The sequence below is a fragment of the Lepidothrix coronata genome, unplaced genomic scaffold, assembly GCF_001604755.1.
Source record: "Lepidothrix coronata isolate B3197 unplaced genomic scaffold, Lepidothrix_coronata-1.0 Scaffold198, whole genome shotgun sequence".
Taxonomy (NCBI): Eukaryota; Metazoa; Chordata; class Aves; order Passeriformes; family Pipridae; genus Lepidothrix; species Lepidothrix coronata.
The window spans coordinates 1,290,608-1,315,519 of NW_016690378.1; the positions used below are offsets into that span (position 1 = coordinate 1,290,608).

Here is a 24,912-nt window from a genome sequence, read left to right on the forward strand (position 1 = left end):
GAGGTCCCTTCCAACCCAGCTGATTCTATGATTCTATGATTCTCTGGGTTGGCAGCACAGTGGGCACTGAGCTGGGTTTGCCTTGCCTGGAACGTGCTTTCCAAAGTCCCCAAATCAGGAAAGAACCCTAAACTTCTGTGGGTGCTTTTGCCTCCAATCCTGCAGACACAGATAGAGAGGTGCTGCCCAGAGCTTAACACTTCAGAAAATGTAAAAGGAAAAGAGAGAGAAAGAAAGGATAAAAGTAGGAAGGTATCCAGTCAGCACCCACTGGATGCAGAGATGGAACTTGGTAGTTGCAAAGTGATGGTCTGGATCTGTCAGAGGGTGGGGGAAGTGCACAAAACTCAAAGATTTCATGAGTTACCTACACTCAGGTTCAGGTGGGAATGCCCAGTGTCTGCACTTGCTGCCCAGCAGGGCCTTTTGGAGTCTGGTTTTGAAGATGTTGGAGAAGCAACTCCAAAGGCACAAGTCCTGTGTGCTGAGCCTGGTGCTCATAAAACTATTATCCAGAAACAAGGAACTTCTGTATCACTATGGACTGAATATTAACTATGTCAAATATAGTTCAGGGGTGCTGTCAGCCTGAAGAAGAACTTGTCCCTGCTGACTTTTAGGCCAGGCCTGTGGTTCAAAGCAGTTCCAGGTACCAGCCAGTTCACCTGTCAAAGCTCACTGGGGAAACAAATTATTCCCAACTGAGTCATCTCAGAAAACAACTTGTGGTTTCAAAATGTCAGGTTTCTCTTTGACCTAAGCTTTGTGTAAAGTTTAGCAAAAGAATTCAGCATGATTTTCTCTGAGGCGAAACTGAATTTTGTGGTGGACAAAAATTAAATGTACAGTTGTATCTCATTTAGTTAAAAGAGCCCTTAGAAGAAAAAATTTTAAGTGAAACTGGAAAGACCATTTCTCTGATTTGTGCAGAAGGTGCCAAATTAATAAATTGATTATTTATTCAGGTCTGGCTTCTCACTCCCAGCAGTGCAGGTAACACAGTGAGCAGCCACAGACACAGCAGTTAACCTTTCTATTGTGTGTTTAACCATCTGTAAAATGGATATGATACTACTTACCTGCCTGACACAGCTGGACAGAGGCTTAATTTTTAATCAAGTTCTGTTGAAACACTTCGAGCTCTTTGTGTAAAAGATACACCAAAAGGCAGAATGGTTTTATGAGGGTATTATTGGTTTATATCTTATATTACCTTCCAAGAATTGTGTCAGTACGGTGAATTGTGTCAGTGTTCTGAAAATAACATAATAAAGGAAAGAAAGCATCAAGAAGCAAAAGAGATGTACTGGGATGGAGAACAGACTTTGTGACAGTCTAGGGTTCCTTCATCCCTATTAATTATACATGTGGAGCAACTTGTTAATGCATTTCTAAAGACATGTTGACACAGGCTCAGCGCTCTCTCCTGGCCACAGGCTTTTGAATTAATTGAACCCTGGGATCAGAAGAACTGGGCAACAGAGTTGGAGGCATTTCTATAACAACCAAAGGAGACCAGTAGGAACACAACAGATTTGCTGGGTCCAAGAGGGAGAGGCAGTAATGGAACACCTGCATGGGGAGCTCGTTATGAATAATTTCTGTAGAAGGCCCTGGCGTTACATTTCAGGCTGATTGTCCATGGAATATGACCAGGTATTACTCTCCATGTTATTTCTGTACCCCCTATGCCCTCCACCACTTCCAAAAATAGCGATAAAAAGACTTAATTTTACTAAGAAACTCCTGGAGTCCTGCAGGAGTTACGTTTCTAGGGTAAAACATAACTGCTTATCTTTAACAGCCAACAGAAATGGAAACCAACATTTAATTATAGTCCAACACATTGCCTAATATATGCTACAGTATTCAAATCTTACAGCATATTTTTCAGCAAATTTGACACTCCGTGTGCTTTGCAGGCACAAGCCCCCCCAAAAAATCCTGGAATTACTGCTAATTTCCACAGCAGTGGAGGTGCAGTGTCTGACCTGCAGGGCTGCTCTGGGAAGTGACTGCACATGGAGTTTTGGGAGGTTTTCTTATCACAGAATCCCAGAACAGTTTAGGTTGGAAGGGATCTTAAAGCTCAGCTCATTCCAACTCTGCCATGGGCAGGGACACCTTCCACTAGCCCAGGTTGCTCCAAGCCCCATCCAACCTGGCCTTGGACACTTCCAGGGGTGAGGCAGTGGGATGGTTTCCTCCCTGTGCCATCTCAGAACCTCAAACCACACCTGTGCTCTTTCCAAAAGAATGGAGAACAGCCTGGAACTTCCAGGGACCAAACTGGGGCAATTTCTTCAGTCTGTAGGTAAAAAAGGCAATAAACCCCCCACACCTCAATGTGATATCAAGCTATGCCAGGAGGTGCAATCATTAGCTCACAAGATTTTTATTTTCTCTTTTTCAGAGCCACTCAGAAAATCAAGACTTTCCAAATAAAACCTTGGAGTGGGTTTAAATTAAACAAAAAGCATTGCTGGACGAGACATCCCCCCTGAGTGTCAGAGCTATGGCATTGGTTTGATTATTTTGCATTGCTGATTCATTCACAGGGAAGTCCCCCCATCATCTGCCACTGAGGGTGTCTCAGAGAAATTTATAAAATCGGTTCTTAAAACAACCAAATGATTTCATCAGGCACTTTCTAAAGTAACAACAGGTTCTGAGTGTGCAGCTTGAGGTACCCTGAGGAACGGGACCTTAATATGAGCACCTGCTGCCTGGGAAATGCTAAAAATCAGAGGCATCCAAATAACATTTTTTGAAAAAGCAGAAAAGGACGGAAACATATTTTTAAAACCTGAATAACCCATCAAGTCATCCTGTGGGCATTGGGGAGAATGTCTTTCTCGTGGTGTTGGAAATTAGTAGTTGCCACACTCTGCAGAATGAGAGACAGCAGGAGCAGATCGTTCAGAGATTTCAGGTGAACTAGAAAAAAAAGCAATACTTTACCCGGCCAACCTGATGTTTAAAGAGATGCCCACACCACAGACAGGAGCTCTGCAGCCTCCCCCTTCACCCAGAGGCTGTACTGGACTTTAAGGAGTTAAAGTTCTCTTCCTCTTCCCTTTTTTTTCCCTTTCTCTCTCCCTGAGTGGCTCCAGCACTGGCTCTCATCTGAAGGGCACAGCACAGGAGTGATGTTCACATGACACCAATGACAGCAGCATGATAAGCCTATTTCTGACAGTGTGGCAAATTACTATTATGAAATCCCAGTACATTTGATTGCAGAGTGACTTTGAGAGGGGATCACACACAGCAAGGTTATGGAGGGCTCAGTGTTTACTGCAGTAATGCTGACTTACTGGAAAAGAATATTAAGAGCTCTTTAAATAAAAAAGCTTGGGAGATTCCCAATTCAGAAAACATTTGGCTGAGTATATCCAACCAAGCATTAAAATGAAAGGGGAAAAATAATCAGCAGAAATCCTTAGGCTGGTTTTTTTTCCCCATCTGATGACTCAGTGAAACGTGTTTGTTAGAGATTCACTCCAAAGGGATCAGGAACTTGAGGATGTCCTTCCCCTCTGGCATCACTCACTTCAGGAGGGAACAGGGGCTCTGTCTCCCTGTCCCAGCCTAAGGTCAGGATCTCCTAAGCCTGTACAGTGCCCAAGTTAAAAGGAGAACAAGATTCAGACAAAAAAATGAGCAGAAATGGGAAGAGAAACAGGCAGTTGATGGGCTGAGAAAGCATGGAGTTTGCCAATAAAAGAAAGAAGATACAAAACAGCAGTGTCCCACCTGCTGAATTATCATCAGCATCCCAGGGGCTGTAACAAAAGGGAGATAAATTGTCCCTGCTCCAAACAGGTTCCTTTTAAATTTATTCAATCAAATTTATCAATCAGCAAAATCAAAGAGAGGCATAAAGGGCTCAGGTTTACAGCAGGGTTTTTATCACACCTGTGGGCAGCAAAGCATTTTCATGGTGAAATAAGTTCTTAATCCACTGTCTACTAAATAAATAGTATTATTGCCTTGGGGTTTTTTTGCTTTGATGACAAAATTTTTAGTTAGGATAACTCAGGTAAAGGTCTAATTGGTTTTCTTGCTTTTATTAATTACAATACCAGCAGCTGCCTTTGCTTAGGCAAACACTGTTGCCCTGGCAGGTAAAATTAGGTGTGTGGCAAATTCAGATTTCTCTCTTCCTTTTTTTTTGCTCTTTCCCTCATCCCTGACTGAGAATTACTTCAGTGTTGGCTGAAATACATCTGCTCTCTGTAAGTGTGGACACAAAATGTAAAAACCCCTGAAGTTTAGGCAGAACCCCCTTGGTTTGTAGGAGGGTTTTTGAACAGCAAAGGAGTAAAATTTGTCTCCAAAAGCCCCCAAACAGCTGTAATTTCCTCATTTTAGCACATTTTAAGTCAAGCAGCAGATCAATACACCAAAGTTTCCTTTTCCTAATTATCTCAGTTTTCTTGTCCAAAAGTAGAGCACTCACATATTTATTTTGGGATACAGACACAACACAATCTTGTTTGTCTGACTGGAACGTGACTATTCTGGTCTCCTTTGATTACTTTTCCCAGATGAAGCAGGGGGTTGATCCCCGAGTTTAATCAGTGGGGACTTGCAGGTTTTTCTGTATTCTGCCTCCTCTGGGACAGGAGTATATTTAGCTGATGGTGGAACAAGTAGGTGGCCAGAGCCTGTCAGGGGTTCAAGCTGAGTGTCCCAGTGTCTCGGGGTGGATGTGCAGCACCCACAGCTGCCTTTTCCAAAGGTTATTTTTTGAAGGCATAAATAAATGCTCTTGGCATTTATTTCCTGGGTGCCACGTTGTGCTGTGCAGAGGCCAGGTGTTCAAATAACCTCTGCAAACATGGATTTTGCACTTTGCTGCGAGGCCTGGAGGTGATTGTTTCTGAAACCAAACTCCTGGTGGAAAAAGCTCTGGTGCTTTTGAGTGAGTGAGTGGTTATCTGTGAAAGGGGAAGAAATGACAAACTGGGGGTCTTTTTGCTCATCCAACAGATTTGGATAAATGAGACTTTTACTTCACTAGGGCCAGGATGTCACCCAGGGGTTTTTGGAGAGAGAAGTGCTGATGCTGAAGTCGTTAATGCCACACTCCTGGGAGGGTGAGCACTATTCCTATTTCCAGGGCTCAGACATTCCAGCACTGGGAGAGCTGTTAACGAGCTGGGGGGCAAAGAAACTCTCTAATTGCAGCTGTCCAGCGCGTGGCAAAGTGCCACAGACAAAGCCAACCAAAAAAACCCACCCAAAACCTCATGACTTCATGCAACGATTGGACAAACACTGGAATTTTCCACCATCTTTTGACATTGGTTTCTTACCTTAAAATTACACATATTTCCTCTGCAAGGTTTGTTTCACAGGGAATATGTTACACCAATAATGCTCACCCTCCTCGTAGCGTGGGTTTTGGTGACTTGCTTCGTTTCAGGAACTTCAGAAACTTGGTAGCTTTGGCTAAAACATCTTGTGGGTTTTTATGGGAAGTTCCAACACTGTGGGAGGAGAAGAGGGCAGAGGGAACACCCACCTTTCACCAGGGGCTCTCCCTCTGAAACCAAAGGGACATTTGGTGGTGTTACACAGAGATCTGCCCCCAAATCTCATCATGGCAGTGCTGGGTGTCGAGGTTGAGACTGGCTAATTGGACAGGGTGGGGTTTAATCTATATAGAAAAATCTGTATAGAAAAAGTGGGGCAAGGGGGGAGAATGCCCCCCAAAACTTTGAAGCACAAGTGGACAAGTGGATGCAAAAGAAAGGGGACTTCTTGGGAACCATTATGGTCTAAAAATGGGATTATTTTTATCCCTGAGAGCTGTATAGTAACAGCCTGACCATAAGTCTTTCACAGCCAGTTGGAAATCTTTCCACTGTTTTCAATTTACTTTGGACCATATTGTGTGCAATTCATCTCAGGCTGTAGAATTCCTAATTTTCCCCTGGAAATGTAGTCTGGGGCCCTGCTGTGTTATATATATTACGATGCCATTTGCAGTAGGGGCTGAAGACAATGACAAATGCTGGTTTCACAGCAAATCTCTGCTCAGGTATTTCAGCTTAGTCATACAGTGGCTGATCCTCCACAGCGAATCTGAATATCAATATTTACCTTGTACAGGCAATCTGTGGTACTCCTGGCACAGGAATTCCAAAGGACACGTGAAAAGAAGGAAATAATCTCTGCAGAATTCTAAAAAGAGACAATAATTACCAACAGTGGGGTCTCCTTAAAATAGGCCTGGAAGTTTGCTGTGACTCAATGTGTTTTAAGGAAAGAAAAATGTTATTTTAACGGCGGAGCTGGCAAATTGCACCGTTTGGATTCCACAGCAGCAATGGCTGTGAAACCCATGATTTAAAAGCTGCTATTTCTCGCTGTCTGAAGCTAAACACACTTTTTTATTCTAACAAATCTGAATAAAATTAGAGCACTCTGCATAAATTCCCCCTGCCTCTGCGCCTGCTGTCTTAGCTCGAGGCAGAAGCAGATGCCTGTGATTTCTAAGACTGCCAAACCAGCACCAAAAGCCAAAGTTACGTTCACCTTAAAAACCCACAAAATTTATTCCAGCTTGGTAACAAGCTGGTCCATTATTTTGTAGTTTTGGTGCCAGTGTTCACTTTTTAAAAGGCCATCTGAAACCTCACAGGCATTTTTGACATTTTCCCATTAGCAGGGGTGATATTTGGGGGGTTGAGAGTGCTTTGTTTGTGTTCAGATTTAAACTTTTAGCACCTCAGATCTGTCACCGGTTCACTGGAAGATGCTATTTTGATTTTCCTCATTAGCAGCTCTTAAAAAAAAAAAAAAAAGGAAAAAAAAATAGCACATTGCTCGTTTAATATTAATTGGAACATATTTTTTCCCGTAGCAGTTTGCTGATTATGAATTTCAATGCCACAGAGGTGGCTTTGCAAACAGTGCCTATAAATAGAAAATAAGCATTTTCTGTGGCCAGAGAAAAGGCTCATTAATCAGGGGACAGGTAGAGCCCAAGAGCCCAGGCTGACTCTGCTCATGGAAACACAGGCTGACAGAGCTGTCTGAACGATCAACCACAGCACTTCTGTCTCTGCATAGGGAGAAAGTTTAGTCAAGTGTTTAAAATATGGAAATAAGAGTGAAAACGCGTTGTTTCCTCAGCTCTCCTGCAGGAAGATGACTTAAATCCAGTCACCTCCCCGGGATTTAAGCACTGACAAAGGGCCTCCTTCCACCTGAAAACTGGGAGCCACATCTCTTGGATGCAGCAATTACAGCGTGGAGTGTGAGAGGTGAAAGTGTGTAAACCACGGGGATTTGTGGTAATTCAGTTGTTCCTGTTAAAGCCCTGCGGGTCATTTGGGGCCGGTTGCACCAAAGGTTTGTCTTCCACGTCCCCCGTAGGGAGGGCATTGACCACAGCCAGAAAAACAATTATCCAGGAGGGAGGGCGAGCCCTTTGTCAGCCAGGTCCCAGTTAACCCCACCCTGTGCCAGGGGCTGCCTTGGGCTGGGTCCATCAAATCAAGCCCAGTTTGCCTTCGACCCCGTTGGGCCTCATTTCTGCTCGGACTGAAACAAGAATAGTGACAATGGCACCTTTCATCCCTGGGGACTCCAAAACGTTGGAAAAGCTGCGTCCTGTGAGCAGAGATGTTTGAAGGAATGTGTAGAAATTCCCTCTCCATGGGGAAGAGGGGGGCACTCTTTTCCCTGCCATCCCCCTCCGGGCCACTGGGGACGAGCCGGGACCTTTGCAGCCCCTGCCCCGACCCTCGGTGCCCACCGGGCACAGGGCGGGAGGCAGCTCCCCATCAGCACGGGCAGATTGCGGAGATCCCAAGGACCACGGTGCAGTTTCCAGGAGCGCTAAAGCAGATCCAATCCTGCCACCTGCTGCTCCCTCCACGCCTACAGCCCTTCTGGTCACTGCGGGCTGAGCCTTGGGCTGCTCCCACCCGGCTGAGATGTTACCGAGCTTGTGTTTCCCGGTGGGATTGTTGTGTTCAAGCCTAAAAAACACCTAAGAGGCTCAGTTACCTGCTTTCTTTCAATATTTATATTACCAGCAGGAATGCAGACTGTCCCTGCAGGACGCAGTGATAAATGTGGTGAAGAACATCCACACCTGCTTTACAAAAGCAAACACTTGGATTGTGCTGAGTACATATTTAAAAGGAAAATTACTGATAACACAAAATATCAGGAATATTGAAAGAGACTGGGCTGTTCAGTGAGAGCAGTGACATAAGTAAAGGTGCTTTCAAAGCTCAAGAGTTTGAGGGAACAAAGGAAAAATGCAGGTTTGCCTGTACAAACCAGTGGGGGCTGAGAGCATCCCTCCAGGTATCTCCAAGTGAGGAGTTTAAATTAGAAAGCTGACTCTGTGGGCAGTTATCAGCAACCAGCATGTGCAGAGCCGTGGCTTCTGCATCACTGTAGGAATTCAAAATGGCTTTATTTTTAATTTTAAATATCCAAGGTTTTCTCTTTGTGGGCTGCTCGGCTGAGACACCCAAGCAGCTTAGGCAGTGTCTGGCCTCTAAGGCTCTTCTCCATGAGCACTTTCCTGTCAGGTATGAGTGTTCCTCACCTTGAGGTGAACTGGGAGGAAAAGGCTCTAAGCTTCCAGGCTTAGAAGCTACAAGTGCTGGTATAAAGGATGTCCAGGTTGCCACAGCAGACTGTGGTTGTTTGGAACTTCAGGGAGCTGCAGCACGTTCCTCCACGGGTCCTTAACTACCTCTCAGGCCAACCACTGGCAAGGACAAGGGCTACCATCAGGTCAATGATCACTTTATTTATAGTGCTAACTAAATTTAGTGTGAAATCTGCTGTGAAAATTTACAGCTTGTAATATTTACCTGACAGGAGCCCAGACCCTCCTGACCAAATACCCAGTTCCTTAAATTAGACACAAAATGTGTCATGGGACAGCAGCCTAAATTACATATTTACAGCACTGAAGCAGGTAAGTACATATTTACACAGACAGTCCTGGGTTCTCATTTTGAAGGAGTGGACTGGCTTGTGCAGTGTATTTTTTAAAATGCTGCTGGAGTGTTTAAGCACTCAGAGGTCTGGGAGCTCTGGGCCAGGGGCTCTCTGTGCATTGTGTGTTTACAAGGAGGCTCCTTAGGGGTTGTTCTAATTGCAAGAATAAAAGTACATGACAATAAAGAGCAACTCCCTCTAAAATGTCTGTGCCTTGAGATGTTTTCCCTTCTTAGCAAATGCTATTGCTCCCAAACAACTGGTAGAGTATTTATGTATTTATGTAACAATTTCCTTATGGGTCATTGTTGAATAGAACTTGGGTCCTTCTATACCCAGAGAAAACATTCTCATCACTGCAAATACAAATTAAGTGCTTTATACACTGCCAGGGCAGTTCTTCTCTACACCAGCAAGCTTAGGAGTTCCCTCACAATTACATACAGAAAAATAGAATTCTGTTCTCTAGCAGTTCTACAATATCCCAAACTTATGTATTTGTGAAGTACTTCCCACAAATAGCCTTTTGAATTTGTGCAGTTTTAAATCATAAGAAAAAGGGAAAGAACTGAGGGAATGTCTTCAGCAGAGTCAGCTCATAGCACAGATCAGGTTCAGGATGTGCTGCTGCATTTTTGTTGCTTACAGCTGCTCTTGGAGATAAGTGGCTCCTTTGAAATTAGTATAAATTAGTGAGATGTTTCTGCAAAGGATGTGTCACGTTTTGTGAAGTTTATGCAGCCTTTGTTCAGGTGATTAAGCAGAGCCTTACCCTGCTTACTGGTTAACTTGGTCTGAGTGGAATCAGTGGACGTGGCTCTAGGTGCCCCTGTCCAGAGCTGGGTGACACAGCTCCTGCTTCAGGAATTTGCTTTGTTTGATGAAAATCCTGGTGGGAGCTGCAGTTCCTGCTGATGGGTAATGATGTTCCTATGAGGAAAACCACCCTCTCTAGAATAGAGGGACCAAATATGAATTCCTTTGAAAAGGAATTGATTTTTTTTTTAAGTAAATGGATTTTTTCCTGAAGTGTTACAACCCCATATGACACTGAGATGTGTGTTGCAAGTGAGATCCCTTTGGACTTAGAGAGAAAAAAAGGAGCATCAATGGCATGGCTTTAAGATGGTGCCTTTTAAGAGCTGACCAGCTCAGAGCAACAAACAGTGCAAAGATTTAAAAAAGGAAAAGCCTCGTTACTAATGGCAATTTGATGTTTCATCACCAATATGAAAAATAAATGTTTAGATACACACCAAGCTTTGTGAGGAATGTGTGCCTCGTGTCACTGCCAGCAGAGGAAGCTTTTTCATATTCTTATGGAAGAAGGATGAGTCTGAATCCCAGCCCCAGGAGCTAAACAGGCTTAAAGATGCTGTTCAAAGCAATCAGAGCAGTGGGGTGTGCAGATTTGGAGGACAGGACTTGGCAGCTGTTGTGCCTCTGTTAGGCAGTGCTCAAACACAGACCAGCCAGGCTGTTTTACCAGTTAACTGGCCTGGATAGCTCGTTATAAGCACCTTCCAAGGAATATTTATAACTCCAGAAGAGGCCTCCTGACCATGGCAACGATTTCTAGTCAACAGCCCGTTCCTCTCCTCCCTCAAACGCTGCCATTTAGTCTCTGTGACCACCCTCACCCCACAACTGGCCTCGGCAGCCCCCAATTATTGCAGCACTTGCCAGCCAGAATCAGTGTCCCTGTCACAGCCCCAGCCCTGACGGAGCCTCTCAGGCCCAGGAATCTGCCTCTTGCTCCCGCAGCTCATCCAGGCTGACACGTGTCTCCTTCAAGGCAAGAAATCCGCTGCCCTCGGGACATGTGCATCAACTCTAACCACTGTTTAGCCTCTTCAGTGTCACGAAACTTCAAACACAAGGCTGATTTCGTGGAGTCAAGACTGTCTGGAACGTTTTCATAACAGAGAGTTGTATCAAAACGTCTATTTGAAAAACTGAAGAGCCTGGTGAGCTCTTGCTTTTCAGTCACAAGTGACTGCAAGGCCATGAGATTAAAAAAAAATTCTGAAAAGAAGGTTGGAAAAATCTGGCACATCCGCAAAATGTCATCCTTTGCATAATATAATGATTCCCAGGAGCCTCAGAGTGCTTGGGGTTACTCCTTACAACATCAGAGTGGACCAGAACTAACATTACCTATTTACTTGTCTGATAGAAACATACTTAAATTCCAAACTTCATCCATATTTCAAGGGTCTCCAAGTTCAAGAAGTTTTATCTCCAGGTCTATACGTCAAGTTGATCTCTTTTCTTTATAAGTTTATGCTATTTTCATCATTAATATCCCCTCTTCCTGAGAAGTGGGCATTTTACAGTGTAACCCAGCATTTCTGTTGCACATTTTCATGACTTGGCTGCATTTTCTACTTACTAGTAAATGGATTTCTGGCTTATTGCAGATTCGTAATGATGGCATTTCAGATTTTCTCACCTCTTTTCCATGAGCTGTGAGCATCTCAATTCTTTCCATGACAGCTGTGAGCATCTTAATTCCTTCCTTTTTACACGTCCTTGAAGCAAGGCAAAATAACCTCTGTTTCAGTGGGGTTTATCTTCAACAAAAGCCCTTGTAATTTCTGAAGGTTGGAGTGAGCTGGGCAATGTTGTGGTAGACACAGCAAGGGTGTTTATTATTAAAACAACACTGTAACTGATTAAACAGCACCGCTTGTCTCAGCAAGAATTAGTGTCTCTAAGTTGGGGCTGTAGGAATCCTTCAGTTTTATCTGCCATTCCCACTTCTGCCAGATGCAGTGTGGTACTTGGGAACAACTGTGTCTGTGCTTCTCTGCCCTGTGGGCAGCAAACCAGGGGATAAAGCAGGATGAGAACCTGGAGTGTCATCCACTCACAGTGGTCAGAAAGGAAATATAAATGAGATATTCTTGGTGTAGCCACGTGTTTGCAGCGCTGCTTCCAGCAGTGGCTCAACTTTGTGGTGTTGGGGGGGTTGTCTGGAATAATTTAGGTCAGCTGAGTTTTGTAGGGGGGGGAAAAAGAAGGGGAAAACCTTGATTATCGGTGCTATTCTGTCTGAAATTTTGTCTTGTGGAATGTTTGAGATGAAGCTACATTCAGGTTTTGTTACTGGCTGGTTGGTGTTTGGTTCCACCACCGCTGAACTCGGGCCAAGAGCTGGAGGAGCCTGGAGTGGTTCTGCCCTGAGTTCAACTGGAGCCCCCACAAAGCTGGGGCTGTGTGAGGCAGGTTTAGATGGCCCAGGTGGAAACAGCTCCTCAGCTAAACAGCTCAAAGGGGATATTTTGCTACCAGGTATCACTAATCCCACCTGACAGGCCTGGTAGAGCTGTGCATTTTCCTACTTAAGAAGCTCCCTACCAGAATTAATTTCACCTAGTTACCGTGGGCTCCTTTGGGTGTTGTGGTTGTATATTTAATTGTAAATGGCTCAATAAAAACAGATCGGGCCTGTGCTTGGGGAGCCCTGCCCAGGCAGCTTTCAGATTTAGAATTAATGTTTTCATACAAATTTCATAGGTGGTTCTTGTGCCTCTCAGTAATTCCCTGTACATCAAGCCAGTCATTTCTTTCCATATATAAGCTTTGCTTTTAGAAGCACAGTAGATGATAAGCATAAATGTTTAATTTGTTATAAATATTTAATAACTATGAATGATTGATGAGCAGATTCTTAAGCAAACTGATCAGAGTTGTATGAAATTAGGGGTACCTTTGTATAATTTTTCTAAGCTGCATTCTAGGTATTATCTGGGCTCTGTTGTGCTATAAAGGTGCCTGACTGGTATTGTCATTAAAAATATTAGCAGGTGGGAACAAACAGAAAAATACACTTTTAATAGTTATATTGGCAATAAAATTAATATGGAGGACTTCCTTGTGGATACAAGAATTTCTGTATCCACCAGTTTTCGTTCCATTGTAATCCATTCTTTATGGATTATTTTAGAGGTGTTTTTTTCAAGAGAATGCCTTTAATAGCACAGCACTAATAGCTGGCTGTGATTCAGCGTCTTTCACCTATTTTGCTTTCAATTTTTCCTAATTGCCTTTGATCTCCCTGGGGCTTTGAAGGCTAAAAAAAAAAACCCATATAACGCTTATCTAATTATCCGGGCTCTTGCACCTCTAAAAGATTTCATTAACAGCGCTGCTCTCCGGCTCGTGCCCCCAGCTGAGGGGCTCGTACCTGTCCCGCAGACGTTTTTGGGTGGCTCACGGCTGAATCCCTTTGCCTATAGGTGCCACTGTTGCTCTGCACACACGCCCGAGTCGCCAATGCCCTTCAGTTGCGAACCCAACCTTGAAAAAGCAAACCTAAATCACGGTGGCTAAAATGTTGCAGACGTAGAACTCCGTCCAGACCATGGCCAGGGGCTTGTCCGTGCCAGGACTAAGGTATATGCTTTATCTTGTTCCTAAAAATAACTATAATATTGCTAAGCTTGAGCAAAAAAAATATGATGAATTGTGTTGAAGTAATTCCAGATATATTGAATCTGACTTGCTGCAGGTTTATTGTCGAGCCTCAGCCCAAGAGCAGCTGAGCTTTGCAGATCTCTGCTCTGGACCAAACGTGATTTCAAGGCAGAAGTTGCACATTAGGGCAATAAGAATTTGGGTTTCTGCCAGCACTTTTTACATAGGTCGTTTTGGTACTTCCTCAACGGAGTGAAGTCTCAGGGTGGCCTATCCCGGGCTGTAAAGGCCACCCAGAGCTGTTCCCTCCGTGTTTACAGTTTGGTAATTCAAGGTCAGCTAATGGAGTTTACTCTGCAGCTTATCTACCCTTAAGTGCTGTTCCCTATGTAAAGCCAAGGGCAATCAAGGTCTGCCTGCTTCCTGCACTGGGAGGAACCTTGTTTCACCTTGGCCTTGCACATGCACCTATTTCATAGGTTTGCTTTATTCTTGGATGTTTCAGGCATAATATGGAATAACACAAGGTTCTTTTCTGCTCTTTCTCCAAAAAAAAAAAAAAAAAAAAAAAAAAAAACAAAGGGCAAAGCAATTACGAGGTTTATGTCCTTTCAGGTTCAATCCCAGTTGTTGTTTGTTTTTTTTTTCTTACTGCAACTATTCATTGACTAAAAACCAAAAGATAAAAAATTTGTTTTCTGTGGTTTAATATCTTCTGAAACATTCCTGGCCACCTGCAGGTCAGGATGTAATCCAGCAACTTGCTCTAACTAGTAAAAAGCTCTGTGCCTATATAACCTAATTCTCATCCCTTCTACATGGCACAGCTCACACAACAATCTATATTAAGCAGTGCTTAAGATCACCCTAAGCAGTTTACACAGCCTTGTCCCTGGCTGTTCTGTCTCTCAGCAGTTGGCCAAAGCCTTACAGATATTCTGACCCCCTTTACAGTCCAGGATTCTACAACATGTGGGGGAAGATGTCCCTGGCTGGAAGGGAGAGCATGAGTTTTTAGCTGGTTGTCTCAGCTGACAGGGAGCAAAAGCAGAAACTGTTGGGCTTTCACAGGAATTGGTCCAGACACCGGTCTGGACTCAGCTTCTTTCTTGTGCAGTTCCTCATCAGGTGCTCGGGAAGCCCAGAGCTGGTGGGTGGTTCTGAGACACGATGAAATGCCAGACATGATGGAATTAAATTTTTGGTTCTGGTGTTTCTACTCCACAGTTGTCATAGGGGATGTTTGTACTAGTTTGACAGCAGAGTAAAGGCAAAACAGATCTTTTTGTTCCCAGGGCACGTGTGATATCACTGTTAGATATCGACAGGAACTGCAGTAATGGCATCAATCAGGAGTCCTGACTCTTCATAGCCTCTCTGGTAGATATTAAAAAAGCACAGCTTTACATTTCACTTCAATTTAGAAACATCATAATAGTCCATGAATTCTCCTGCTACTTGTATCCCACAGCTCTCCTTGCCTTCAGCTGGCATTGAAAAGGGGAGAGAAATCTGCCCATTGACACTCTCCTTCACTGCTTCCTGTGGTGATTAAGTGTTGTATGGACAACATTTCCACTTTATCAATCCAAAAACTAAGCTCCTGACTGGGTAAGAAAGTGGCCAGAAGTCACCACAAGATCTATTTTCGGAATTAAAACAGAAGGAGGTTCCTGGCTCTAAATCCATATATTGACCACTGCACCATGTTCCACCTGGTTGAATTAATAATTCCAAAACTACTGAGAATGGGGAAATCTGACTTCTGAGGAATCCAGGCCAACCTGCATCCACTTCAGCTCTGGAGGGGAGGCAGCACAGGTTGTAACCATGTTTACTGCAGTTATTGTCACACTCCAATACTAAATTTTGGCTTCTTTGTTCCTTGTGATGGGTGAAGAAATGCTGCAGTGGCAGGCTCTGAAATGAGATGCACATGATGAAATCATGCTGCTTGTGCACAGCATTCAGGTGGCTCAGTGTGCTTTTGATCTGACTGTACTGCCAGTGATATCACACTGTGATATCAGTCCTTGTATTACTTTTACTTAAAATTTAATCCCTGAAAATAAGGGCATTTGCATTTCAAGCAAAGTAAATTTCCAGCTAACTTAAGCAACTGCATCTGCATGTCATGAGATCTGATTAGGCTGATTTCCACACACGCATCACGGATTTGCAGACACATTTAAGAAGGCTGGAAATGAAAAGCTGATTGTCTTGTGCTGCTTAAGTGTTTTGAGGTGCAGTAGCATTGCATATCCCACCTTCCAGCTGCCTGTCTGGAGAGAGTGATAATATCTGGGGGTGTTGAGGCACCTCGGTGAAAGGGATGTTCTAGCAGATGACACTTGTGGGAAAAATATTGTGAAAGATCTGGGCCTCACTGAAGTGCAGTTTGTTTGTGTAAATTGGAGGTGTGCTGATTCAAATAATCCTATTTTACCACCAAGCTCCTATTAGAGCTCAGGGAGGGCCCTGAAGACACAATGCCCAGTCCCAGCTGGTAGGAACACACTGGTTCTCCTCGTGTGCCCTGGTCACCCTCCAGGGCAGAGACTGGGAAACATCCAGAGGGTACCAAGCAGTTTGTCTGCCTTGGAAGGGATCCCTCTGGAATCAGAACTGCAGGGGAGCTGGGAATGGTCTGGGAATGGCCACGGAGCTGCAGTGCCTTCCATTACACATACAGTTGTTTAAGGATATATAAAATAGGATTTAAGTATTAGTCACAGATCATCCCTGTCTGGAATGTTGGCACACACAAGCCCCACACTGAAATTTTCTTTTCCTTTCCTCAAATTTCTCCATCGTGGCTCTCCTCAGTGTTTGGTCTGTGAGTAGATAAAGACTTTCCTGTATAAGCTGCTGCTGAGTTTCACAGTGTCTTTTACAGACATGAGAAATACACAAAATTCAGCATAGCTAAGGCAGCCCAATCACCTCTGAGCCCCTGAACTCTCAAGGGGGGCCAATTTCAAACCATGACACCCAGTCATCACAGCAGGTCTGTCTCAGTGCTCCTTTCTTCCTCTATGCATCTAAAAAGGACTTTTTTGGGAAGATGTCTGGGTTCTGAACTTCGTCTCAGCTGGTATAATCAGCCAGTGTAAAATTCTGGATTGGTTCCTTAGTATAAGATATATAAAATATTGCTAATTATAAATTATTATTTATCACTGTTAATTAATAATAAATATATAAGTATAAATACTGTACAGTCCTTGAAAAATTTGCCATGGCTTGGTGTTAAATACTTCTACCTGCCATGTGAACCAGCATCTGAAAAGAATGAATTAACTTGGTTTTCCCCCTTTGTTCCTATTTCTGCTGCAGCAGCCAGGCTCTGCAATACAGTCTGGCATTTTGCTCCAGGAAAAAAAAAATCTAAGGGAAGTAATTTTAGCAGAGTCAGGAGGATTTGCCTGAACAGCTCCAATATTGAACCTAACTGGCATGTTTTGACAAAGTTAAATATCTAATGACAAAATTTTGCTGAGCTCTTAGGCAGGGCATGAAATCTGTCGAGCAGCTCTGCTAGCAAAGATGCTCTTGTTTCTAGAAGCAAATGAAACCAATATCAAGTTATTAAAGATCCTCTGATACAAGTTATGAGAAGTATAAAATTCTGGAGGATTAATGAAGCCTCTCCTGCATGATGTTGGCATTGTCTGTGTTGTTGAACACCTGTATGTAAGTGGTATAGCAGCCTCAAGTGACTGCCCTAAGAAGGGCCATAGCATCTTTAATTGCCCTGGCTTAGGGAGAGGAATGGCAGATCATAAACAGAAAGAATTAATATAGGCCAAGCAAGATGTTTATCCTTCTCCCTTTTATCACTCTTCTGGGATGAGCCTGGACTCCAACTGATGGCTGCAGCCCTGTACTACCCCCACAGCACTGGGTCTGACCCTATGTTCCTGCTCCCACCTTCCTGATCTTCCCCTTTTTCTTTCCCAATCTTCCTCTTGTGCTCTTCTCCAGCCAGTTTCCAAAGAGAACTGTAGTAGAGTGTTTGGGTTCAATCTTCCACCAATCCCATCCACCTTTTTGTGACACAAACATAGTTCTTTGCCTCACCAGCACGACCCTCCCTGGCTGTTGGAACCATCCTTCAAGTTATCTGGGTTAAACATTACCCAGTAGTCCAGTGCTAAAACTGGGGCAGAAAGGGGCTCCAGTCCTGCCTGTGTGCTGAGAAATGTGGGTGATGTGTGGAGCTGCCATGGAACCATTTGTTTGTTATCCCCACAGTGACAGTGACCACGTTTTAGGCTGCATCATGTTTATTGTTGACCAAAACAGTGGCTTCTAACCCACTAAAGTCAGCTGAGGTGGGTTTTTCTTATCTAACAGAGTTCAGAACACCTCTGCACCAGCACACCACACATACCTGCTAACACACAGTTTCTCTTCATACACACACATTTTATTTTAAACAGCTGGTACAGACCAGGATGTCCATTCAAAGTACCATTCTCCTTTACTGACAGAGCTAAAGGTAAGGGCTTGCAGCATGGTACAGGCTTGAATAAGGTTTGCATATCCCACGTTCCAACTAACAGCTGGAATGAGGTTCTGATGAGCTTTGTTTATCATTCTTAATTGGCTGCCCTTGACTGACTACCCATCACCTGATATTAAATATCCTAAAAAGATATTTTCCTAGGTTGAGGCATGAACAGACTCGTGGAATCTAAGATGTTTACTATAAGCTTTTCAGGAAGTTAACAACGCTGTCCAATCCCCTCTTCCCAGATGGAAATGAGAAACCACAATAATCATAGAGGCTTATGATTCCATGGAATCCATCCTCGAGGTGGTACCAGGTCACCCGGACACCGTTGTCCTCCAGCCTCTTCTTGTACAACAAGCCGTCGTCCCGCAGCACGTCGTACTCACAGGTCAGGATGAAAGATTCTGGCAGCTGCTGAACAACAGAGTCTTCAGCCAACAGAGGGCACAGGTTGGGCTCACAGAATCTCTTCACCGTCTCATAAACTTCAGCTATAAAATCAGTGGGCCTAAGTGGTCTCACACCTCTGACCTTAAATTTCTCAGGGATGTTGTCCGGACTCACCCACTTCGTGTACTTCACCCTCATGTCTGGAGGAATATGAGAGCCCTCCAAGACCTCTTGCATGTGCAGTGCATCTCCATTTAGGTACAGCAAAGCAAAGAAAGCAGCACGTTCTCGGAATAATAAGGGGACTCCTCGGTTTTGATGATAAGACGGTAAATTGAAGTCCAGGGCCTGAAGGCCCGGGTAGAGCAGGATCTGAGCACGCAGTTTGGGGAAGTCTGACCTGCCTGCAAGGGTCTGGCTCACAGCAGCTGCCAGGTTGCCCCCAGCACTGTCCCCACAGACAGTGACACGGGCGGGGTCCACGCCGTAGTGCTCCAGGTGGTGCAGGAAGTGCTGGGTGGCGTTCAGGCAGTCTTCGTAGGCAGCGGGGTATTTGTGCTCAGGGGCCAGCCGGTACCTGGGACACAGAGAGGCAAGTGTAAGAGAAGGGAATGTTGTCAGCAGTCATCAGGAAATGGTGTCATATTTCTGTCCTTCAGCCCTATCATTTTGGGGTGCTCTTGTTCCACATCACCTCCTAAGCAGGCACTCCTCAGTTTGTGACTGCACATAAGCTGTAAATTGTGTATTCAGTCACAAGGACTCACTGAAGTAGGATTGCCTCTGATTAAAGATCTGACCAAGGAATTCTGCAAGGTCTTAGTCACACTCAAAACTTCCTCTGTACTCTTGCCAAGAAAATTAAACATTTTGTGCCTCTGCTTCCTATGTTAAAATGGGAGGAATACATGTGATTATTCTCTCTTTTCCTATAGATCTCAATTGCTTGGAGGATCTTATTTCATGTTCATATGTTCAGCATAAGGAAGATGTTTTTCATCCAAGTTTTTGATTGGCTTTTATATATTTCCTTAATGTGCCAAATATTTCCATATGTATCTTTCCTGAGCATCTCTGTGCATGGGCAGTTAAGGGCTGTGAAATCTCCATTATCACTCTTTGTCTCTTTATGGGCTTCACTGACTTCCACAGAAATTTCTCTGACGAAAAAGAGCATCCCCAAAACCAGTGCAGCTCTGCTGTGGCACCACAGCAACAATAATCTCCCAACAACAGAACTGGGTAGGGTTCACTTACTGCACAGACACAACCACCGAGTCACTCTCCCTGGAGAGGTAGCGACACACCTTTTCATAGGTATCTGGAAAAGAAATACTGTCATCAGTGCTTTGCTACTGCCCTCATCTTTGAGACAGCCTAGGGAATGCTCATTCCAGAAAGGCTTCCAACTTGCTCCCTCCCAAATCACATGCTTATTTCTATTTTGTAAAAAAGACTTTACTACAATTCCTCCAGCAAGTATCTTACCAAGGCTTCCAAATACCCAGCCTCCTCCATGAAAAAAGAGGATGCCTCTCCTTTGCCCATCAGAGGTAGCTTTAGGCTGATAAACCCTCACAGGTACTTCTTTAAACTGCAGATCCTGGATGAAGAGCTTTGGATCCAGCCCTAGTTTCCGTCCCTGTCGCACATATCGGCCAAAACTGATTTGGCTGCAAAGCCCAGTCTTCTCCAAAATCCTTCCCTGTTAAAGGTGAAAGAGATTAAGGCATCTTTAAAAGTCTTGAGTTAGGCAAGGTATAAAAACTCTGCATCATACTTACATCAAACTGTATTTGAGGGAAATTATACAGAGCTCTGATTCGGAAAAAAAAACCAAACAATTTTCCCAAGGTCTCACATCCTACAGCCTGTAAAAAAATTTACTTGTACAACTCAACTCCAATGTCACTGTACTGTCACATCAGAAATTCTGTAAAGGTCAACCAAACTGGTTGTCTTGCAGTATATATTTTAACTGTCAGTATTGTCCTGCACACCTTTGTGCTCATTCTTGTTTCATTTACACTTGGTAACAGCAATGAACTGCCATATGTAGAACCAGTTCTTCATTGCAGAAACTGATATTCATGAATTAGACCATAAAACTCAGTGAATTTGCAAATCTAAAGTGCTGAGCTGTGTTGTGCAAGTTAGTTATTGCTTTTTATTTGCACAACAGATCTACTGAACAGAATGAAGCTGCTTGCTTTCCCAATGCTCTTGCAATGCTATCTTGCAAGCTAGAATATAAATATGATGTAATAAGTGAACAAACAAGAAGTTGGCGATCAAACACATAAACTGTTACACTGTTCACTGGCTAAACAAGATCCCTATTTTTAATGCCCCGTGAGTCTGTCTTTATCAACTCCCTTGTCACCTGCTAGTGGATAAAGACAGACTCATGGGGCATTAAAAATAGTGGAGGTTCAGGAGAGCTGGGTAGCTTAATCAGTAAATTTAAAGAGGATGTAAATGGTTTAAGAACCTGTGTGGAGGAAAACAAAGTCTGTGTGATATCAGGGGTGATGATGTGGCAAAAGGAGTGATGGAGGAAATCGAAGATTTTAAGAAATTCAAAGACAGAGAGAGTGACAGTGCCAGAGCTGAGGAGGGCTCTAAGGCCGTTTATGCAATGCTGCCAAAGGGAGTCCAGGGATTAAGTAAAGCAGCCCTAACCGGATTGTGTGCCATAAATGTCAGAGCCACGGCAGGAACAGCTGAAGGGCTGTAGCTTTCCTTGTGCAAGGTGATATCGCCTAAAGGTGCGGGCAGTTATCAGGCAAACCCCCACCCAGCCCTCAAATGGGGGCTGCAATGGCAACCATCGCTAACACAGCCCGGCGCGCTCCCGAACGGCGTCTGCCCGCCACCGGGGATGCCCGGGGCAGCATCCTCGAGTGGGGATGCTCGGGGCAGAGCCCGACCGGGGTGGCCGGGGCAGCATCTTCGAGCGGGGCAGCATCCTCGAGTGGGGATGCCCGGGGAGAACCCGAGGGGAGGTGCGTGGGGCAGAACCCGCCGGGGTTGCCCAGGGCAAGCAGAAGCCGCCCGGGGGGTGCTCTGGGGATGCTCTGGGAAGAACCAAACGGGGGGTGGCCGGGGCAGGACCCGCCCGGGGGTGCTCAGGGGATGCTCGGGGCAGAACCCAACGGGGGGTGGCCGGGGCAGGACCCGTCCGGGGGTGCTCTGGGGATGCTCGGGGCAGAACCCAACGGGGGGTGGCCGGGGCAGGACCCGTCCGGGGGTGCTCTGGGGATGCTCGGGGCAGAACCCAACGGGGGGTGGCCGGGGCAGGACCCGCCCGGGGGTGCTCCCCGCAGCACCACCCCGCGATGCGGCGCCTCCAGCATCCCACGGAGCGGGCGGGGTCCCGCCGGTCCCCATCCAGGCTCTCCACGTTTAGCGCAACCGTTGCGCCCCCGCCAATCCCCCGCAGCGCCTCGGGGTCCCCCCAAACCGCTCCCCCCGCCCCGCCGCCCCCCAAACCGCGACTCACCAGGGCGGCGGTGCCCAGCAGGACGGCGAGCACCAGGCGCAGCTTGGCCGGCTGGTTCACCCCGGGCGGGATGTCGTAGCTGGGCAGGCCGAGCAGCACCGCGGCCGCCGCCAGCGCCGCCAGGGGAACGAGCAGCAGCAGCAGCGCGGGCAGCAGCGCCATGGCCCGGCCGCGGCCCCGCTCGGCCCGCCCGCCCCGCTCGGCAGAGCCGCGGCCCCGTCACGGGCCGAGTGCGGCCGCTCCGCAAAGCCGCCGCAGGGGTCATGGTGCGGCCGCGGCCGGGGGGAGCCGCGCGGAACGGCCGGAGGCGCCGGCCGGGTAATCTCGGTTCAGGGAGGGCCCGGCGTGACCCGCGCGCGGTCCCGGCGAACGGAAGGGCTGCGCTGCCCGGGGGGCCCGCGGGGACACCGCCCCCCGTGTCTGAGCCTCAGCTCTGGCAGGAGGGTGCCGGGGAAGGGCTGCCCCTTGCGCGGTGAACGGAAAGGGAAGGCAGCGCTTGGGGTTTCTCGTGGAAAGTTCTGATTTCCTCGGTCTTGTGGGATTTTTTTTTCCTTAGGACAAGGGGCGATGGCCATAAACTAGAACACGAGAAGTTTCGCTTCAACGTGAGGAACAACTTCTGCACGTTGAGGGTGGCAGAGCACTGGAACAGCTGCCCAGGGAGGGTGTGGAGTCCCCCCTCTGGAGACATTCCAAACCCACCTGGGCGCGTTCCTGTGCCACGTCCAGGTGACCCTGCCTTGGCAGGGGGCTTGCACTGAATGATCTCCAGAGGGCCCTTCCAACCCTAATAATTCTGTGATTCCGTGATTTTCGCGTCCTCAGTCTGGCTGTTGTGAGTGTGCTCCCTGCTGTTCTTCCGTGCCTTCATCAACAGAGTGTAATGAAGCATCATGTCAAGGAATACACTGCCTTGTCAAGCCATGGAGAAAGCACAGATTCACAAGTTCTAGCACACAATCACAGCACAGATTCTAGATAACAATAATACTGGGGAACACCATCTGGAAGAACATGAAAACATTTTGTTTCATATTTTGTCTCTAAGCTGATCCTTTCAGTACACACAGTTCAGGAGCCCAAGTCACTGATCCTTTCTGTCTTTCTAAAACCTGCTGTCAGCATTTCATCTCAACAGTATTTCCTGCCCTAAGTGGGTATAGTGGAGACATCCCAACATTAAATAGGGGTTTATAGAGCTACAATTATTTCAAAGTTAGGGTAGCCCTTACTTGCCTCCCCCAAGGTGTCCCCAATCAACTGTGGCCTCACGCTGCTACTCTTGCAGCCATGGAATATATTAATCTCCTCACTGAGACCTTGATCTCTGCCTATTTATCCACAGTTTGCCTCCAACTCTTCCCTTCAGCTCACTCTCTACTTAGCTTGTACTTCTTAGTTAAATGATGTCATGCTTTGGAGCTTATCAAATGGACATCACAAAGATCCTGATCCACTATAATTTACAGGATTTAATCCATATAATTCTACATAGATTATTTATATAGAAGTAAATAATTTTGGAATCAATCAGATGCCAATTTCAAAGAAAACACAGCAAATAAAAGGTATTAAACCCTTAAAGAATGAACTGTCAGGAGTCTTATGAGGAAAAGACCAGTGGCAATTTGCAGTTCATGGATATCAGAATCAGTATTTTACACATCAAAGAGTGCCACATTTTTGCTGACAACCACTACCTGATGTTTGGGAGCCTAAACAGAGATGTTAATGGGAGAAACAGAGAGGGAGAGTTGTTTTTCCAGGCCTTTTATGAATGCAACAGTTTTGTCCAATGCCCTTTTTCCAGATGAAAATGACAACCAGTCACTATCAAATGAGTTTATGATTCCATGGAGTCCATCCTCGAGGTGGTACCAGGTCACCCAACCACCATTGTCCCTCCAGCCTCCTCTTGTACAACAAAATAGGGTGATTACACCTAATTAAACAGATCACTGAATCACCACTTTACAAGCTGGTTTATTAGCCAGTTCTCAACACACTGAAACACTCTTTAGGGAAGCATTCCTTCGTTCTTTGAGGTGCCAGCATGGAGACACACGGACCTTATTGTGGGCTGTGTGTGCACCATTAGATGATGAGGGAGGGGGAGAAATTAAAATAGTCCCCTTGAAATTCTGCCTGGCCACCCAGGATCCTGTGGAATGGATCCCTGATGGGGAGTGTTCCCACAGGCCGTGCATCCCCCTGGTGCTGAGAAGTGACAGGAAGCAACAAGGCTTCCAGGGGGGCAGCCCGGCCATAAGTCACCCCACGGACACCACCACCGAGCCACTTTCCTCGGTGATGTGCTGGCAGACCCTTTTGTGGGTATCTGAAACACGCTGGAGGATGGTTTGCTGCCTGCTCCGTGTGTAGTGCTGCGGGCAGGGCAGGGGGAGCCGCCTGTCCTTGCCCTGCCCGTGCCCTTCCCAACCCTCCACATCCACCTTCCCTGGAGAACCGGCGCTGTGAGGGGAGGTGGCGGCCTGAGGGAAAGAGGGATGAGGGGGGGACAAAGCCTTCTCCTGCCACACCCCTGGCTGACATCGACCAGCTTTTGATGGCCAGGTGGCTGCACAGCCCCACCTTCTCCAAAATCCTGTCCTGTGGGGAGAGGGAGGAGAGCTGGGATGAGCAAGAGAGGGGGAGAGACCCCGCGCCTGCCGCCCCAACGGGCGGAGAGCTCTGAGGGGGCACCTGGGGAGGGGCAGCTGGTGAGGAGCAGATAATGAGGGGGCAGTTGGTGAGGGGCACCAGGGTGTCACGTATGTTGGTGAGGCTCTCCCTGCTTTGCCAGAGTGGGTCCCCTCCAGAAGGCACCGGAGGAGATGGAGCCATGAGGTGCCCGGTGAGCGGGTGCCCCCGAGCAGGTAGGCCCTCACGTCCCACTCTCTCTGTCAGGCAAAATGTCTCGGGGAGTTTCCATCTCTGTCTCATCATCATCTCATCTCTGACATCATCTCTGTCCCTCTCCCTCCATCTCTCTGCTGGGAGAGGGAGGAGAGCTGGGCAAAGCAGGGGGGAAAACCCCACGCCTGCTGCCCCCGGGTGCAGGAGAGCCCTGAGGGGGCACCTGGTGAGGGGCACCAGGGCATCACGT

At 46.2% G+C, this 24,912-nt stretch overlaps 2 protein-coding genes and 1 long non-coding RNA gene across 3 annotated transcripts in view; 1 reads left to right on the top strand and 2 right to left on the bottom strand.

The window, feature by feature from the left end:
* LOC108505765 overlaps window positions 1-1,570 on the top strand; it is a 9,642-nt gene extending 8,072 nt beyond the window's left edge. Inside the window, exon 3 of the long non-coding RNA XR_001877590.1 lies at window positions 1,437-1,570. This is a non-coding gene — a long non-coding RNA (uncharacterized LOC108505765). The remainder of the gene's footprint in view (window positions 1-1,436) is intronic.
* Window positions 1,571-14,274: 12,704 nt separating this feature from the next.
* CUNH1orf158 (chromosome unknown C1orf158 homolog) lies at window positions 14,275-17,463 on the bottom strand. Its single transcript, XM_017831963.1, is given in 6 exon segments — window positions 14,275-14,336; window positions 14,339-14,496; window positions 14,498-14,558; window positions 15,142-15,222; window positions 15,225-15,318; window positions 17,329-17,463. Coding segments are annotated over 6 exon segments (591 nt in total).
* Window positions 17,464-17,805: 342 nt separating this feature from the next.
* Window positions 17,806-24,912, bottom strand: part of LOC108505716 (arylacetamide deacetylase-like 4) — a 12,131-nt gene continuing 5,024 nt past the window's right edge. Inside the window, exon 5 of the mRNA XM_017831979.1 lies at window positions 17,806-18,704. Coding sequence (XP_017687468.1) covers window positions 18,107-18,704 — 598 coding nt within the window. The 3' untranslated portion in view covers window positions 17,806-18,106. The remainder of the gene's footprint in view (window positions 18,705-24,912) is intronic.